The sequence below is a fragment of the Oncorhynchus mykiss genome, chromosome 30 (genome assembly GCF_057628025.1).
Source record: "Oncorhynchus mykiss isolate SJ-2025 chromosome 30, ASM5762802v1, whole genome shotgun sequence".
Classification (NCBI taxonomy): Eukaryota; Metazoa; Chordata; class Actinopteri; order Salmoniformes; family Salmonidae; genus Oncorhynchus; species Oncorhynchus mykiss.
The window spans coordinates 33,381,641-33,401,131 of NC_143051.1; the positions used below are offsets into that span (position 1 = coordinate 33,381,641).

Consider the following 19,491-nt stretch of genomic DNA (forward strand, 5'->3'; position numbering starts at 1 on the left):
AAGGTAAACGCTTTTTGACAAAGCCAGACCAAGACGCTGAGCTCAGAAGGTTCTTTAAGAAAGTATGATAAATGTGACAACTTGACAGAAACAGCTGATTTTAGATATGATTTTCTTATCTTTGAGTACAGTACAACATGTTTTAAGCTAAATTGAACAGACATTTTAACATACTTCACTAAAACAGGTACTGTAGAGGCAGTTCTACAGTAATTACAACATCCAAAATATCCCTTATTTTGATGCTTTGGACATATTTTGAACCTCTGGTTCAGTCCCTGGTTTGGTTACTTATCCATAGCGGGAGTACCTGTTATGGGTCATGCCTTCAGGCTCCTGACAAATTACATAGAAAAAACCCATAAATAAATACAACAACAAAAAAAATCTATGAAATTAAATATACAATTCAATACATTACAGACTATTCTGTGTAACATCATCAGTACATAAGATGCGATCTTGTGTGGTGATGATGAGGTCAAGGGTGACAGTGTGTGGGGGATAAGGCAAGTTGGTTGTCGGCCTCACTTCCTATACTGAATCAGTCATCTCACTAGACCCGACAATGCCATGAGACACACAGGGCTAGCACGCTGTGCTATCTGGAGGATTTCCATTGAACATACTGATCTGAGACATTGATTGGACGATAAGATAAGATAGTACTTTATTAATCCCCCAGAGGTGAAACTTGATTGCACCAGCCAATGCATACGGGGATGAGGAATGACCACTTGCCTTTCCTCTGGTGAAATGCAGTGTCATGAAATACAGTGAGTATACAAAACATTAGGAACACCTGCTCTTTCCATGACATAGACTGACCAGGTGAATCCAGGTGAAAGCTATGATCCCTTATTGATGTCACTTGTTAAATCCACTTCAATCAGTGTAGATGAAGGGGAGGAGACATGTTAAAGAAGGATTTTTAAGCCTTGAGACAATTGAGACATGGATTGTGTATGTGTGCCATTCAGAGGGTGAATGGGCAAGACAAAAAATGTAAGTGCATTTGAACGAGGTATGGTGGTAGGTGCCAGGTGCACTGGTTTGTGTCAAGAACTGCAACGCTGCTGGGTTTTTCACACTCAACAGTTTCCCGTGTGTATCAAGAATGGTCCACCAGCCAACTTGACACAACTGTGGTAAACATTGGAGTCAACATGGGCCAGCATCCCTGTGGAACACTTTCAACAACTTGTGGAGTTGATGCCCCAATGAAATTAGGCTGTTCTGAGGGCAACAATGGATGTATATTCTGTATGTGCCATGTACTCAATGCTTGTATATCATGCTGTTATGTCCATTAGTAGTTATTTCTATTAGTAGTACAATACGACACAGCTAGCTTTAGTTTGGGCTTCAAAAGGTTCCCAAAAAGAGAGTACATGCTTTCCGAATTTCTTCTTTTTACATGACACCTCCTCTCTTTCTACTTCTGACGACAATCAACATTTTTCTAACTGAAAATCGCTCCCTTTATTATTCATTATCACAGCTACTATTTCCGTTGATCTGAGGACCACCTTAAGAATAATGTAGCTTCAATGCTAACAGTACATCTCAATTAACATAAATAGTACAGCTTGACATTACAGTACGTAGCGTTAGGCAGAAGTGCAATAATTCCAAGATTATAACGTCATATTACATTTTGACAGCTATAACAGAGCAGTAAACCAGTCCCCTAGCACTCTGGACAAAAGTAATGCAAGTCACATTTGTGAGAACTGCTACATAATCTGCTTGACTAGAAGGTCCTTTCTGACGAATATTGATTAAATAGGATAATTCAGTGTGAGAAAGTACAACGAAAACAACATCAAAAACACGCACGTTACATGTCGTAACAGTGACTGTAGACACACATCAATGGGAAAGCACACATTTCACAGATAGAAATCCATAGAAAATAATAATATATTGAGAAACAAGTTGACTGGCCTATTCAGACTACTTCTCCCAAGAGCCTTTGCAGGTATAGATTAGAATATTGGATACTTTGAATGGTGAATATTTTTTACATTCATTGTTCATTGTTACTCAAACTTAGTGCCCACAGAGCCATGACATTTTCTCTTAACCAATTACATTTTGTCAGACTAAAACGACAACCAGTAACATTAAAAACAATGAAAGACTGAAACATGGATTTGGTCAGGTCCCCTTTTCTTCTGATGAGTAAGACCGAGCGCTGAGAATGAAAATACTGGATGGACGAGTTGATTGCGCGCTTGCATTGAACTCGCCAGTTAAGATGCACTTAGGGCTTGGCAGCAAGGCAGTGGACACAGGCAGTTAGGAGGAGGAATCCAGGGCCAAATAGAAAACGGGTTAGAGGTGAAAGGTGAGACAGGCAGAGAAAAGGGGCACTAAGACACATGGAAAGAAGAGGGGATCGATAGAAAGGGTTGACCATAGAAACAGATATGTCGTTGGCATAACGTACTTGAGGAGAGAAGGTAAGGCTGTGACAGTAGACACATACGCAGACACTACAGCCAGGCAGGGGTATGATGATAGGTCTACCTGAGCACCCGGAGCCTCTCCTCAGCCCATACGAGTCGCCACCTAGAGGATGCAGGGACAGGTTGAGAGAGAGGGAGATGGAGAGACAGAGAGCGAGAGGGTGGGGTTGGGGGGGGGGATTTGGAGAGAGAGAGAAAATGAAGGAGTAAGGACTCACAAAGTAGGAGCTAGCCAACTAGGTTTACCAACAATACAAACATTACTAACCTGCAGTCGGCATGCTATGCTATCTTGTACATGGTACTTACGATGACACATACTAACCTTTAGCATTCTTCATAAACCGTCAAATGAAGAGTTATACATGTACATGCGTGTTTGTCACAGTTATCTGGCAAGTTATTCATATATCCTGTCCTGTGAAATATAACTCTAGAGCGTTGGGCTAGTAGCTGAAAGGTCGCTAGTTTGAATACCCGATCTGTTGATATATCCTTGAGTTAGCCACTTAACCCTAATTTGCTCCGAGGGCGCTGTGCTACCATGACTGACCTTGTAAAACAACACATTTCTCTGCACCTCTCCGGTGTATGTGACAATAAAACATTATTATTATCATTTTGGGGGGTAACAACTGGTATAATTAATTGGAGACCGACTGAGAATGTTGTTACGCAGACAAATAGAAGTCATCTTGTAATATAATACATCACGCACATCGTTGGTTAGGCCGTCTCACCTGCGAGATGTTGATTCCGGTCAGTTTCTCCACCGCCGCTGGTAGGCGGGTCATGATGTCTAGCACCTCCCCTGTGAGCTGGGCCGCGCCCACCTCGCCGCCGCCGCTGGATATCATGGTGATCTTCTGAGCCTGCGCCAGAGGCCTGCTGATCTCTTCCGCCATCTAGAGGAGGACAGAGGCACATACGAGAGGTGTCCGTCCAGTTTCTATGCCCGGTGATCGGATTTTGGGCTCTACAACTATGTGCACGAACTAACTTTCTATCAGTGTTATGACTTTTTCATGCAAATCTTCGATTCCATGCAGGATTTTACGCGATCGTTAAACGTCCACATCTCATATGTGTATTTGAGCTCTGTCTCTTCAAAGGTTTGTTTCTCACTAGTGGTAGTTGCTCCAGCAGCATGTCCACCATGGCTCCCTCCTTGTACTGCTGGAAGGCTTCGGCCTTCTTGGCCATCTGCTCCGCCTCGGCTCTCCCCTTCGCCTCCACAGCAAAGGCCTCCGCATCTCCCTTAATCTGAGAGAGAGAGAGAAAGAGAGAAGAACATTTTGTTATGACGATCAAACTATGTTGTTCCAGCCTCCTTGGGTGTAACTTATCTTAAGTTGACTGCAATATTTAGTAGTATTGATTTGAGCAAGCAAAATGGCTTGAGTGTGGTGAACGTGGACTTCTCCTATTACCATTAAAGTTCTCTCTGCTTATACGAGTCACAGACACAAGAATGAGCTGCTTTTAGGGGTAAAACAAGCTTGAAACAGTAACAGTCCTATACTAACAATGTCGTTTTCAGAATCTATCTCGAACAATGTGATGCTCACTCACCCTAATGGACTCTGCTTCAGCCTCTGCCTCCATGATGAGCTGTGCACTGTGGGAAGAGAAACATTTATTTGATCTCATACACCTTGGTTGGCCAGTGAGGTATACATTACGGATATAGTACATATTCAGTATAGTATAGTATATAGTATCAGTATAGTTTGTATATGTGTTTTTTTTTGTCTGTCTCATACTCCATAGAACGCATTAATTATCTAGTATATTTTCATTGTCTATGCAATACATCTTTCACAAACTAAAATATATAATTTGTGAAAGGTCTTTTGGAGACCCTGTGGCCGTTACTCACCGCTGGGCCTCGGCCAGCTTCTCCAGGCGGTATCTCTCAGCCTCAGCGGGCTTCTTGACCTTGGCCTCCAGCTCCTTCTCCCTGCGGGTGATCTCTTGCTCCTGGAGCATGATCTGCTGAGAGCGCTCCACCACCTTCACCTGCATCTTCTCCTCCTCGATGCGCTGCTTGGTCTTGGCCACCTGACAGGGAGGGTTCAAACGGTAAGACCAAGATCTCAGTGGCGCTCTTTGTGACCATTTTTAAGAGGTTATGTTTGACCTCTATGTGGTTTTTGTTGTTGTTGCGTATTCCGTGTTTTACTTTTGTGTTGTTTTGTTTCAATTGGTTTGGTGAGCTGCTTTCCATTTTGAGAACAAACAAATAACGAGATTGGGTGTGCAGTACAATACATCCGTGTCTTAGCATAATATCATGGACATACCTGTAGCTGGTAGGCCATCTCGGACTCCGCCTTCTTGGTATTGACTTCGATGTCATAGGATGCTTTCTTCAGCTCATAGTCCCTCTGAGCCTTGGCCATCTGGATCTCATTTACATACTGGGCTGAGATCTTCTCCTGCATGGCATGGGCCTCCTACAGCGAGAGACACAGAGAGAGGGGCAAAAGAAACAAGAGGAGTTTGGACAAGGAAAGGTTGAGATGGAGTACCAGGAAAGAGAAAAGTAATGTATCTATTTATTTCACCTTTATTTAACCAGGTAGGCTAGTTGAGAACAAGTTCTCATTTACAACTGCGACCTGGCCAAGATAAAGCAAAGCAGTGCGACACATACAACAACACAGAATTACACATGGGATAAACAAACATACAGTCAATAATACAATAGAAAAAGTCTATATACAGTGTGTGCAAATGAGGTAGGATAAGGGAGGTAAAGGCAATAAATAGGCTATAGTGGTAAAATAATTACAATTTATCAATTAAACACTGGAGTGATATATGTGCAGAAGATGAGTGTGCAAGTAGAGATACTGGGGTGCAAAGGAGCAAAATAAATCAAATAAATAACCGTATGGGGATGAGGTAGTTGGATGGGCTGTTTACAGATTGGCTATGTAAAGGTGCAGTGATCTGTGAGAGCTGCTCTGACAGCTGGTGCTTAAAGCTAGTGAGGGAGGTATGAGTCTCCAGCTTCATTGATTTTTGCAGTTCTTCCAGTCATTGGCAGCAGAGAACTGGAAGGAAAGGCGGCCAAGGTAGGAATTGGCTTTGGGTGTGACCAGTGAAATATACCTGCTGGAGTGCGTGCTATGAGTGGGTTCTGCTATGGTGACCAGTGTGCTGAGATAAGTCGGGGCTTTACCTAGCAAAGACTTATAGATGACCTGGAGCCAGTGGGTTTGGCGACGAATATGAAGCGAGGGCCAGCCAACGAGAGCATACAGGTCGCAGTGGTGGGTAGTATATGGGGCTTTGGTGACAAAACAGATGGCACTGTGATAGACTGCATCCAATTTGCTGAGTAGAGTGTTGGAGGCTATTTTGTAAATGACATCGCCGAAGTCAAGGATCGGTAGGATAGTCAGTTTTACGAGAGTATGTTTGGCAGCATGTATATATATATATATATATATATTTCTATATATATATGTACGGGGGATTGTAAATGATGCAGACAATTACATTGATTACATTGATGGAAACTACAATCTATCTGCAATATTCAAGTTGGTCTACCCCCCCCCCCCCCCAAAAAAAAAATCAAGTAAGAATGGTTAAGGAAAACCAAGCAAAAGAAAATATGATGGTGAATTCCGAAATAAACAAGAGCAAGGTAAAGGATAACGGGTTGAGGGAGAGAAGGTAGAAAGAATGAGAGACTAGAGATAAGGGAGAGGTGGCTCACCCTGATCACAGCATCCCTCTTGAACTGGGCCTCTCCGATGCGGGCGTCTTTCTGCACCTGGGCGGTCCTGGACTTCCCCAGGGAGTGGAGGTAGTCCTGAACCACAGAGAGGAAGACAGCATGCTTTTAGTTTAGGGTCGATTATTTACCTGGCATCCATCTAGTGTCCATTATTTACCTTTTATTGGAGCATCTGCGGAAAAATGGAGTCTCCATTGAAAGTAGAGAGAGAAAGCACACCTGGTCATCGTGAACGTCTTTGAGCGTGTAGCTGACCACGCTGATGCCCATGTTGACCAGGTCAGACGAGGCCACCTTGAACACCTCCTCCGAGAACTTCTTGCGGTCCCTATAGATCTCCTGATGGGGGAAATAACAGAGTTAGGGCCTATGTTGATATACAGTGCCTTGCGAAAGTATTCGGCCCCCTTGAACTTTGCGACCTTTTGCCACATTTCAGGCTTCAAACATAAAGATATAAAACTGTATTTTTTTGTGAAGAATCAACAACAAGTGGGACACAATCATGAAGTGGAACAACATTTATTGGATATTTCAAACTTTTTTAACAAATCAAAAACTGAAAAATTGGGCGTGCAAAATTATTCAGCCCCCTTAAGTTAATACTTTGTAGCGCCACCTTTTGCTGCGATTACAGCTGTAAGTCGCTTGGGGTATGTCTCTATCAGTTTTGCACATCGAGAGACTGAATTTTTTTATCCATTCCTCCTTGCAAAACAGCTCGAGCTCAGTAAGGTTGGATGGAGAGCATTTGTGAACAGCAGTTTTCAGTTCTTTCCACAGATTCTCGATTGGATTCAGGTCTGGACTTTGACTTGGCCATTCTAACACCTGGATATGTTTATTTTTGAACCATTCCATTGTAGATTTTGCTTTATGTTTTGGATCATTGTCTTGTTGGAAGACAAATCTCCGTCCCAGTCTCAGGTCTTTTGCAGACTCCATCAGGTTTTCTTCCAGAATGGTCCTGTATTTGGCTCCATCCATCTTCCCATCAATTTTAACCATCTTCCCTGTCCCTGCTGAAGAAAAGCAGGCCCAAACCATGATGCTGCCACCACCATGTTTGACAGTGGGGATGGTGTGTTCAGGGTGATGAGCTGTGTTGCTTTTACGCCAAACATAACGTCTTGCATTGTTGCCAAAAAGTTCAATTTTGGTTTCATCTGACCAGAGCACCTTCTTCCACATGTTTGGTGTGTCTCCCAGGTGGCTTGTGGCAAACTTTAAATGACACTTTTTATGGATATCTTTAAGAAATGGCTTTCTTCTTGCCACTCTTCCATAAAGGCCAGATTTGTGCAATATACGACTGATTGTTGTCCTATGGACAGAGTCTCCCACCTCAGCTGTAGATCTCTGCAGTTCATCCAGAGTGATCATGGGCCTCTTGGCTGCATCTCTGATCAGTCTTCTCCTTGTATGAGCTGAAAGTTTAGAGGGACGGCCAGGTCTTGGTAGATTTGCAGTGGTCTGATACTCCTTCCATTTCAATATTATCGCTTGCACAGTGCTCCTTGGGATGTTTAAAGCTTGGGAAATCTTTTTGTATCCAAATCCGGCTTTAAACTTCTTCACAACAGTATCTCGGACCTGCCTGGTGTGTTCCTTGTTCTTCATGATGCTCTCTGCGCTTTTAACGGACCTCTGAGACTATCACAGTGCAGGTGCATTTATACGGAGACTTGATTACACACAGGTGGATTGTATTTATCATCATTAGTCATTTAGGTCAACATTGGATCATTCAGAGATCCTCACTGAACTTCTGGAGAGAGTTTGCTGCACTGAAAGTAAAGGGGCTGAATAATTTTGCACGCCCAATTTTTCAGTTTTTGATTTGTTCAAAAAGTTTGAAATATCCAATAAATGTCGTTCTACTTCATGATTGTGTCCCACTTGTTGTTGATTCTTCACAAACAAATACAGTTTTATATCTTTATGTTTGAAGCCTGATATGTGGCAAAAGGTCGCAAAGTTCAAGGGGGCCGAATACTTTCGCAAGGCACTGTACTTTCTTTTGACAATGAAAAGATGCAGTGCTCCCTCTCCATCATGCTACTATGTAGTTGAACACATAGCCAGAAATAGATTTTCATATGACTATGGCTCGACTGTAAATATATAATATGGTTTGATTTGTTGTTTGTTATGGTTTGTTTGTTATGGTCTGTTTGTTATGGTCTGTTTATGGTCTGTTTGTTATGGTCTGTTTGTTATGGTATGTTTGTTATGGTCTGTTTATGGTCTGTTTGTTATGGTCTGTTTGTTACGGTCTGTTTGTTATGATATGTTTGTTATGGTCTGTTTATGGTCTGTTTGTTTTGGTCTGTTTGTTATGGTCTGTTTGTTATGATATGTTTGTTATGGTCTGTTTGTTACGGTCTGTTTGTTATGATCTGTTTGTTACGGTCTGTTTGTTATGATATGTTTGTTATGGTCTGTTTATGGTCTGTTTGTTATGGTCTGTTTGTTATGATATGTTTGTTATGGTCTGTTTGTTACGGTCTGTTTGTTATGATCTGTTTGTTACGGTCTGTTTGTTATGATATGTTTGTTATGGTCTGTTTATGGTCTGTTTGTTATGGTCTGTTTGTTATGATATGTTTGTTATGGTCTGTTTGTTACGGTCTGTTTGTTATGATATGTTTGTTATGGTCTGTTTATGGTCTGTTTGTTTTGGTCTGTTTGTTATGGTCTGTTTGTTATGGTATGTCACAAGCCATTTCTAGTATGCAATGTGCTGTTTTGCGTATGGTACATATACTACCGTTCAAAAGTTTGGGGTCACTTAGAAATGTCCTTATTTTTTAAAGAAAATCACATTTTTTGTCCATTAAAATAACATCAAATTGATCAGAAATACAGTGTAGACATTGTTAATGTTGTAAATTACTATTGTAGCTGGAAACGGATTATTTCTTATGGAATATCTACATAGGTGTACAGAGGCCCTTTATCATCAAACATCACTCCTGTGTTCCAATGGCACGTTGTGTTAGCTAATCCAAGTTTATCATTTTAAAAGGCTAATTGATCATTAGAAAACCCATTTGCAATTATGTTAGTACAACTGCATACTGTTGTTCTGATTAAAGAAGCAATAGAATTGGCCTTCTTTAGACTAGTTGAGTATCTGGAGCATCAGCATTTGTGTGTTCGATTACAGGATCAAAATGGCTAGAAACAAAGAACTTTATTCTGAAACTCATCAGTCTATTCTTGTTCTGAGAAATGAAGGCTGTTCTATGCGAGAAATTGTCAAGAAACTGAAGATCTCATACATGCTGTGTACTACTCCCTTCACAGAACAGCGCAAACTGGCCCTAACCAGAATAGAAAGAGGAGTAGGAGGCCCCGGTGCACAACTGAGCAAGAGGACAAGTACATTAGAGTGTCTAGTTTGAGAAACAGACGCCTCACAAGTCCTCAACTGGCAGCTTCAATAAATAGTACACGTAAAACACCAGTCTAAATGTCAACAGTGAAGAGGCGACTCCGGGATGCTGGCCTTCGAGGCAGAGTTGCAAAGAAAAAGCCATATCTCAGACTGGCCAATAAAAAGAAAAGATTAAGATGGGCAAAAGAACACAGACACTGGACAGAGGAACTCTGCGTAGAAGGCCAGCATCCCGGAGTCGCTTCTTCACTGTTGACGTTGAGACTGGTGTTTTGTGGGTGGGCCTCTGTACGTCTATGTAGATATTCCATTAGAAATCAGCCTTTTCCAGCTACAATAGTAATTTACAACATTAACAATGTCTCCACTGTATTTCTGAACAATTTGATGTTATTTTAACGGACAAAAAATTTGCTTTTCTTTCAAAAACAAGGACATTTCTAAGTGACCCCAAACTTTTGAACGGTGGTGTACATAAAGAAATACCCTCTAATAAAAGGTGACATTATGTACAGTCGCCTCATATTAAACAATTGATCTCAAATCCAAAATGCTGGAGTATGGGGCCAAATTAAAAGTTTTAGCTTCCCTGTCCAAATAAATGGGTAGGGGAGTGTATCTCTAGCCATAGCTCTTGGGTTTGGTCATGGCTTTAAAGCATTGAAATCAGTGATATGCTATAATGTGCTGTTTGTTTATCTGTAACTGCAGATGTGGCCAGTAAGAGTGCTATCCAGTTAACCTCATGCAACCGTGAAGAAGGCAAATGGTGCCAAAATGTTTCTATATTGCACTAAAATGGGTGAGCTGCTATAATGTAGCCTGATCCCAGATCTGTTTGTGACATCTTGCAAAACAGATGTTCTACAACAGGTTGGTCAAAACAAGCATTGTGATTGGGTACTCGGCAGGTACTCGACTTCGCCTTGGACCAACGACCGCAGCACGGCTGTGCTAAAAAGGTCAAGTTTACCTCCACAGTCAGGTGGGCAATAATGGCCCTCTGGTGACCCTCCAGCGTCTCCAGGGCGATTTGGGCGATCTCGCCCTCCGACTTCCCCATGAACATCTGACAGGCTGCGGCCAGCATCTGCTTGTTCTGCCCCTGGATCTTCATCTGGAGGGAGGAGAGCACACAGGTTAATAGTTCATTAGGGCACGCAACCGAAAACATTTTGAAATGTTTTGAAACAGAAAATGTGCATTTTATGAGCAAGTTCAGGTAGTCCCTCCCTGTTTCCCTGTTTTAGTCTGTTGTTGGTGATTAATGAGCATGACTCAGGTGTGCACATTGCTAAACAAACAGAAGCATCTGCTGTATACTACCCGACTACACAGCAGTAGTAGTAGTACTAACACTCCCAACAGGCAAGGTTACTCAGTTCTGTCCAAAGCACAAGCGAGTGAGGTATTTAATCATTTAAGACCTGTGTATAAATGAATGATATAAGCAAAACAGTTGGCGTGTTTTAATTAGCTACTTGATACCTACTTACTTAAAGAGAGCCTTTACGTTTGTGTTCAAAACTGGGGCCATTATTGCCCACCTGACTGTGGAGGTAAACTTTTGAGCACAGCTCTGCTGCGGTCGTTGACACAAGGCTTAAAGGTGATGTAACAGAATAGTGCCGTTACATTGGCTCAGGAAGAAATGGAGACAGAGAAAGATGGAGAGACAAACCTGGGCAATACCAGTGACCGAGATGGGAACCCCATGCCGGGTGTAGACTTTATCACTCTTCACGTTCAGCGTCAGAGTGTTCAGGGAGATCCTGGGAGAGAGGAGGGGAAATGAGAGAGAGAGATAGTCATTCCACAATGCTGTAGTATGATATCCCAAAACAATGGCAAATGGCAACGCACGGCCAATATATGTGTTTGCAGACGTGAACAGGAAAAGAGACCACACCTCTGGATCTTCTGAACACAGGGAAGCACAAACACTCTGCCTCCAGAAATCATTACTGGAGGAGAACGGCAGAGCCCTGAGAAACAGAGAGCGAGAGCGAGAGAGGGAGAGCGAGAGAGAGAGAGCGAGAGAGGGAGAGCAAGAGAGCGAGAGAGAGAGGGAGAGCGAGAGAGAGCGAGAGAGCGAAAGAGCAAGAGAAGGAGAGCGAGAGAGCGAGAGGATGGTGAGATACGCATGCGAGTATTACTACCATCTTAGAGCTCTTTAATGTAATATGTTTATAAATGGAGAATAGAATTGTATTGATTAGAGAATGGACCTGACACCACCATAGCCTCATTTGGACCACATGTGTAGAACATGTTTTTTTCTCCCTCAGATTCTAGAAATACAAAAAAATACACACACAAAATGTAATTAAACTATTTCATATACAAAGCTTCAATGCTTGGCAATGGGCCAGACAGTGGTCTACTTAAGAGTCGTACATTGGCATATTGCTCAAGCTTTTATAGCTTCATTCATCAGTCATACTTGACAGCTTTGACTGAAATCTATACAGTAGGCCTAATAATAATTTCATATAGCTACTGTAAGTAACAAATGTGACTAAACGTTTTCTATATTTCAATTCAGATTTAATCCGAATTTGAGCTGGTAGTCAGTATTAGAACTATTGTGATCTTCTCCATGAAAATCCAAGAGGAGCCTTGAGAAAGTTCTCGAGACAACACTGACTGCTAATTTAATTTGCGTAAATGTTGCGCATCATCACTCGGGACATTTTGCTGATAAAGAGCATAGAAAGACAAGCTAATATATGTATCAACAAATGTATCAACACACATGCAAATATGATATAAATAAAACATGCAAGGGTGTAGCAACTCGTTACCAAATGATACAAATGTGTCCAATTCCACTATCCTTTTTGCCAGACCCCACTGCTGTTTACATTCATTGCAATCCGAGATGCTTCAAATCAATCGAATGATTAGGCGAAGTATGTCCAATCACTTACCAATTTGACAGAATGAACTAATGCAGAATGCAAATGTATAGATAATTGTTTTTGCTCTCAAAATACAGAAGCGTTATTCTTGCTATCGTCTGTCCAATGACTGTATGTATATATGAAGCGTTTGTCCCGTTATAGCCCTTCCCGTCAAAAGAGTCTATCCATCGTCTCACGCCCATTACAAAATGTGCTGTCGCCATCTGGTGTTGCGGTGGTGAATTTAATTTCATTCAGTGATCAGTGTGAAATACTTCAGTATTTAGGATACAATATCGAATTACTTAGCTAGATCAACAAAAGTATTGCATTTCTGCTCTTTAGTTGCACTTTTTTATTTGTTGTTTATTTGATGTGACCCCGCCCCTCTGCTATGAAAAGCCAACTGACATTTACTCCTGGGGTGCTGACCTGTTGCACCCTCTATAACCATTATTATTATTATTATTTGACCCTGCTGGTCGTCTATGAACATTTTAACATCTTGAAGAGCGATCTGGCCTTAAGGACCATGTACTCTTATAATCTTCACCGCCACAGCCAGAAGAGGACTGACAACACCTCTGAGCCTGGTTCCTCTCTAGGTTTCCTCCTAGGTTCCTGCCTTTCTAGGGAGTTTTTTTTCTAGCCACCGCGTTTCTACATCTGCATTGCTTGCTGTTTGGGGTTTTAGGCGTGGTTTCTGTATAAGCCCTTTGTGACATCTGCTTATGTAAAAAAAAAAAAGGCTTTATATATACATTTGATTGGTGTGGAGCTTAAATGTGTTGCTTCATACAACCACCCCGTTGAATATTTGTCTTATTAAGGCCTCAGACGCAGTGACCGGGGTAATCAGCACAGCACGTAGCATGGTTACATATATATATATATATTTGGCCATTGGATGTTATAACCAAACAGCAGAAGATAGTATTCTGCATGATCATTATATCTGTTTTCAACTCAAAATGTAGGATGATGAACATCATTTTGGACTTATTGTAGTAAGGTTATCAATATGTACGTCATTTGTCTTGGCTGATCTGATTTAAGGGAATCAATTGCTGTACATAATATCACTGTTTTATTGATTTATTCTAGGAACTATTTTCACATCTAATCGGGGGGGGGGGATTATTTTCCAACAATACCTTTTTGCATTAATAGACTATTTTATATGAGTCTTACAGGATTCGAGGCAAGTCATACAGTTCATGATCATCTAGATTAGAACATATTTGATAGCGAGTGCGCTGACTCCATGTCCTGCCAGCTAAAACAGGGCAGTAACAGGACGGGACGCGGCACTCCCTCTCTACTTCCGGCCCCTTTCTTTACGGTAGAGAAACCCCGTTGATTTTCTTTCCTCAGCCAATCAAGATTGGGTTTCCGAAGTCCTTGTCCAATCATTAGCGCAAACTTCGGGTTGGCCACTGTCCAGACTTTTACATTTGTTGTCCCGCCTTACTCAAAGGTGGCATCCACATATTTCACAGTAGTGAGTGTGTCAACAGCGTCGACATAACAGCACTTCAATTTATTCTCTTGTATTTTCTATTACTACACGCTTACAGAATGAGGGAAATTGTACACATTCAGGCCGGGCAGTGCGGTAACCAGATTGGGGCCAAGGTAAGAATCTTAAAAACTTAAACGAACAATGTCTAGGCTTACATTTGGGAATTAATAAATAATGCATTGTAAAAACTATTTGTTGCTTCTCAAAAAGTTGTATTCTAGGCTATGGGTATTTTAAGTTTTTAAAAATCCACTTAGCCTAAATGTTGAACATTCAATGCAGTATATTCCGTTATGGTCTCTTTTTTCTAACATGAGGCCATTTAAAGTTCCCAATGGATGAAGAGTGCCGGAATGAATATGCCTTTTGTTGTCTGTTTTTCAGTCCACTTGTAAAGCTTTTACGTCGTTTTTGTTCTTTATGGGAAATACATTTATCTTTTGCCAATGTAAACTAGTCTTAGAAGAAAGCACAACTGGAAAAACGCAGACAGTTATTTTATTATGGTAAGATATCCCCGGGGCTATTGAGACGTGATTTCGCTGGGCGTCTGTCTGCTTTTTCTGCCACGCTCATTGTTTCGTGTCTGGAATAGCCTTTTCTTCAATAGACTACGAAAAAGAGATGTCTAAAATGAAGACTTTAAAACACAGATGAAAAAACAACTAGACATTTATACACAAGACACTTAGTTCTAAAGTTATGACACGGTAGAAAAACTATAGCTTCACAAAGGCTAGTTCACCCCCCGCGGTTTACAGATGTTGACGCGCAAAGAGTTTACACAAGTTTACATTTCCTATACTTTTAGTCTCAGTAGACTATATGTATTCCCTTGCATTACACATTTAGTTAATTAGGCTATGTCTCTAGATAGCCTCCTATAATACTATTGAGTCATCTTTAGGCAGTGGCACGAGTCAAACTTTAAACATAACTTGTAAAAGAGTAATGGGCTTTTTACAACAAAAACGCATGCCCTGTTGCGCATTGACACGTCGCATCTTGGCTGACTACACATAATAGACCAGTAAAATAAACCATTATTAACGTGATGGTGATTTAAAGAGAATAGCTGGGACACTACAGCTGTCTTATTGGGGCTGAATCAACGTCCTTTAATTTAAGGGGGAAAAAGGGGAAAGTTGCTGAAGCAGGCAAGGGAGAGATTAATGATCGGGCTCCCGAGTGGCGCAGCGGTCTAAGGCACAACATCTCAGTGCAAGAGGCGTCACTACAGTCACTAGTTCGAATCCAGGCTGTATTACATCCGGCTGTGATTGTAAGTTCCATAGGGCGGTGCACAATTGGTCCAGCGTCGTTCAGGTTTGGTCGAGGTAGGCCGTGATTGTAAATAATATTTTTTTTTTTGTAAATAAGATTTTTTTTTGTAACTGACTTGCCTAGTTAAATAATAAATATATAACGCCAACAACTGTGAAGGGGACTTCTGGGGAGGGATATGAGCAGGCTGTGGACTATGAGAGCACATGACATCGTTTAAATGACTCATGCTTGTGATAAGGAGTCGAGTACACACTTAAGTGTAGCCTATATGTTTTTATCCACAACTTTAGTTATTTTACACAACACCATTTGGCAACACCAGCCATGTCCAGTGGGCCAGTGAAACGTCATCAACATAATGTAATATCCACAAGGCCTCATTAACTCTCTTTAAATATGCTGTCTATAGCAAATAGCTACATAAGTCTATTCAGACCTACCCTTTGTGGTGAATGGAATTCTGATGGGAAACAGAGTGTGTCAATAGGCTGACTTGGTAGCCCTAACTTGTTGATGTGTTAAATGCGAATGTGTATTACCAGACAGCACGGTGAACAAGAATGGGCCATTTCACTAATATTTCTTGATAATCAGAGGGTCAAGAATAGATGGTAAAGTGGGGTGAAATCTCAAAGAGGTGTTTCATATAGAACTAGGTTCTCGCTCTCTCTATTTCAGATTAGGGTCAGTTGAGTTCGCATCAATCTGTCCCAGTGGGCTAATTCCTCTGGGATGGTTCCACTTTGCCCGCTCACGTGGTAGCCTACAGAGTATTGCTTCTCTCCCTCTCTCTCTTGTTCAGCCGTTTATAACACGTCTTCATGGACGGTAGATATTCTAACGTAAGTATAGAGTTGTTTGAAGCAGCTCTTTACGCCCATCTCTTGAGCTGGTCTTCCACTCCAAGACTAGATGTTTCTCCACATTACTCCCTTGTTGTTGCTGCAGCCCTCCCAGGTCAGAAAAGTGACATCAGTAGTAGTGACACGACCATGCACGCATGGATGTGTGCAGGCATCACATCCACACTCATGCATCTACACACACTTCTCAGACTTCGCAATACCGCACACACACCATAGCTTTGCAGTGTGACTGCGAAGCTGAACTAACGAATACACCGAGCACACCACAACTGTCCTTGCACTGTACGTTGCACAAGGGGGGGGGGGGGGGGAATCTGTAGCCTAGCTTGAAAAGCACCAATTCAGCTATAGAAATGCGATTTTGAACGTGCTGCTCAATGCCTTGTGACTGCGAAGGCAATTATTTCTTGGATTTGCCTCTATACTCCCTGAGAGAATTCTCAGGGAGTGTTTTTCTCCACCTGTGGTAGCTGGGAGGTCAGGAGCACACATCTGTGCCAGGATAGACAACCCAACTGGATAACATTTGGAATAGTTTGGGAATTATGTTGTGTATTGAATATCCATATGGTATATGTTTCAACTTAACATAATAGAGTGTCTTGCATGATGTTTTGTATGTTTTGTGTTGTAGAGGATACCTTGTATGGTATAGGGTCTTGTTCACCTTTACAGCAATAGTCATTTTTTTCATGACATTTCTAATGTAATAATATAGTAACAACAATAACCAAATGTACTACCACTAGCTTCCCAACCACTTGACCTCACACCACTCCACATTCTGTTGGTAGTTCAGCCACTGAGCGCAACCAGCACTTTAGCAGTGCTGGCCTGTGTCAATTCAAGCCTCTCGGTTGACATGTCTCAACCTTTTTAGTTCTGGGAGGTGATCAGCGATGAACATGGCATTGACCCCACAGGCACCTACCATGGAGACAGTGACCTGCAGCTGGACAGGATCAGTGTCTACTACAACGAGGCTTCAGGTAGCACATCTCTACCCTCTACAGTTACAAATAACTTTTCAACCGAAGAACATCTTTGGTGCTTACACAGACATGTACATATATGCATTTATTCTATTGAAATTGAGATTCATTTAAATTCTATCCTTAATGTAACGTAATGGGTGAACATCACAATGTGGCAGGAGATACTGGATAGGGTCACACAATTCGTGGACTAGTGGTGGTGTACAGGACGTGATGTATTTTGTCCTCCCCCTGGTGGACAGACAGGAGCTCCTCTCCCCTTGACATCAAATAACCCATTGTTCCCTGCAGTATTGAGCTGGTGTGTGTCTCTCTATCGTTGTCTCTCATGGAGGTGGCAAGTATGTACCCAGAGCGGTCTTAGTGGACCTGGAGCCCGGCACCATGGACTCTGTCAGATCCGGACCGTTCGGGCAGATCTTCAGACCAGACAACTTTGTGTTTGGTAAGGAACTAGAGGGGTTTGAGTTTAGCACTGCTTGGACATTGAAGGGACATATCACGTTTAGTTGGCATATAGGATAATGAAACACAAGGGAAAAAGTCATTATGAAACAGTCCTGTCATTTCAGGTGTTTGAGGTCTTTATGTCCCTCCTTTCCTCTGATGTTTCTAGGTCAGAGCGGTGCAGGAAACAACTGGGCAAAGGGCCACTACACTGAGGGAGCAGAGCTGGTGGACTCAGTCCTGGATGTGGTGAGGAAAGAGGCTGAGAGCTGTGACTGCCTCCAGGGTTTCCAGCTCACCCACTCCCTGGGTGGGGGCACTGGCTCAGGCATGGGCACCCTGCTCATCAGCAAGATCCGTGAAGAGTATCCCGACCGCATCATGAACACCTTCAGCGTGGTGCCCTCCCCTAAAGTGTCAGACACTGTGGTGGAGCCCTACAATGCCACCCTGTCAGTCCACCAGCTAGTGGAGAACACAGACGAGACCTTCTGCATTGACAACGAGGCTCTCTACGACATCTGCTTCCGGACCCTCAAACTCACCACGCCGACTTACGGAGACCTCAACCACCTGGTGTCGGCCACCATGAGCGGAGTCACCACTTGCCTGCGTTTCCCCGGTCAGCTCAACGCCGACCTCCGTAAACTGGCCGTCAACATGGTGCCTTTCCCCCGTCTCCACTTCTTCATCCCCGGCTTTGCCCCCCTCACCAGCAGGGGGAGCCAGCAGTACCGTGCCCTCACCGTGCCTGAGCTCACTCAGCAAGTGTTCGACGCCAAGAACATGATGGCCGCATGTGACCCGCGCCACGGTCGCTACCTTACTGTCGCCGCTGTCTTCCGTGGCCGCATGTCCATGAAGGAGGTGGACGAGCAGATGCTCAACGTCCAGAACAAGAACAGCAGCTACTTCGTTGAATGGATCCCCAACAACGTCAAGACCGCCGTCTGCGACATTCCTCCAAGAGGCCTCAAAATGGCCGTCACCTTCATCGGCAACAGCACGGCCATCCAGGAGCTGTTCAAGCGTATCTCTGAGCAGTTCACCGCCATGTTCCGCCGCAAGGCCTTCCTCCATTGGTACACCGGAGAGGGCATGGACGAGATGGAGTTCACTGAGGCAGAGAGCAACATGAACGACCTGGTGTCTGAGTACCAGCAGTACCAGGACGCCACCGCCGAGGAGGAGGGAGAGTTTGAGGAGGAGGCTGAGGAAGATGCTTAAAGACGGAGTGAAGCAACACGAGCAAGGAGGAAGAATGACGAAAAGTCCTACAAAAAGTCTGAAAAAAATTCAAAATACCACAAAAAAAGTGAAAAACAAGAAAAGTACGAAAAGAAAATCGGAGGAATACTATACGTAGCTGAGAAGAGGAGGAGCCCAATTGCACACCCATAAATGGAGGATCATATCAGAAAATGACCTGGAACACAATATGGAGTTGTCTAGGAATTTAATTCCATTAGACAATAGCAAGGTTTTGAAACAAGATTATCTGAAAGAACATCAGCAAATTTGTGTGTACAGAACATTTTAGTAAATGTTTACACATTGAACTAATTTTCAAAGAGAAGCCATTGTTATTTTAGGTCAAGCCAGTTCGTCTATATGTCCAAACCCTGCTATAGTGTCAGGTATTGTCGACATCTGTACTGCACTATGAAGGACTGAAACTGCAACCTTCTTGCATGTTTAAAAAAAAAAAAAAAGTATTATAATTGTTTTGATCCTTGAGAAAGTGAAAAGCAAGGTGCCTCCGGGGAGAAATAAAAAGGCATTTTTAGAAAACCTCTCTCTGTTGTTATTATTGGAAGGAAAATATTCATATTAGTGTGGTATAATGAAG

At 42.5% G+C, this 19,491-nt stretch overlaps 2 protein-coding genes across 2 annotated transcripts; one reads left to right on the forward strand and one right to left on the reverse strand.

Moving 5' to 3' along the window:
* Positions 1-3,214: 3,214 nt before the first annotated feature.
* On the reverse strand, positions 3,215-12,741 carry LOC110488361 (flotillin-1). The gene is given in 13 exon segments (XM_021560588.3): positions 3,215-3,303; positions 3,305-3,376; positions 3,597-3,734; positions 4,044-4,089; positions 4,351-4,532; positions 4,775-4,927; positions 6,202-6,297; positions 6,442-6,561; positions 10,596-10,739; positions 11,304-11,394; positions 11,532-11,607; positions 11,851-11,913; positions 12,553-12,741. Coding segments are annotated over 12 exon segments (1,194 nt in total). The 5' UTR covers positions 11,894-11,913; positions 12,553-12,741; the 3' UTR covers positions 3,215-3,270.
* Positions 12,742-13,901: 1,160 nt separating this feature from the next.
* Positions 13,902-19,433, forward strand: LOC110488363 (tubulin beta chain). The gene is made up of 4 exons (XM_021560590.3): positions 13,902-14,160; positions 17,081-17,189; positions 17,530-17,640; positions 17,812-19,433. The coding sequence occupies exons 1-4, from the start codon at positions 14,104-14,106 to the stop codon at positions 18,867-18,869; spliced, it is 1,335 nt and encodes a 444-aa protein (XP_021416265.1). The 5' UTR covers positions 13,902-14,103; the 3' UTR covers positions 18,870-19,433.
* The last annotated feature ends 58 nt before the right edge of the window (positions 19,434-19,491 follow it).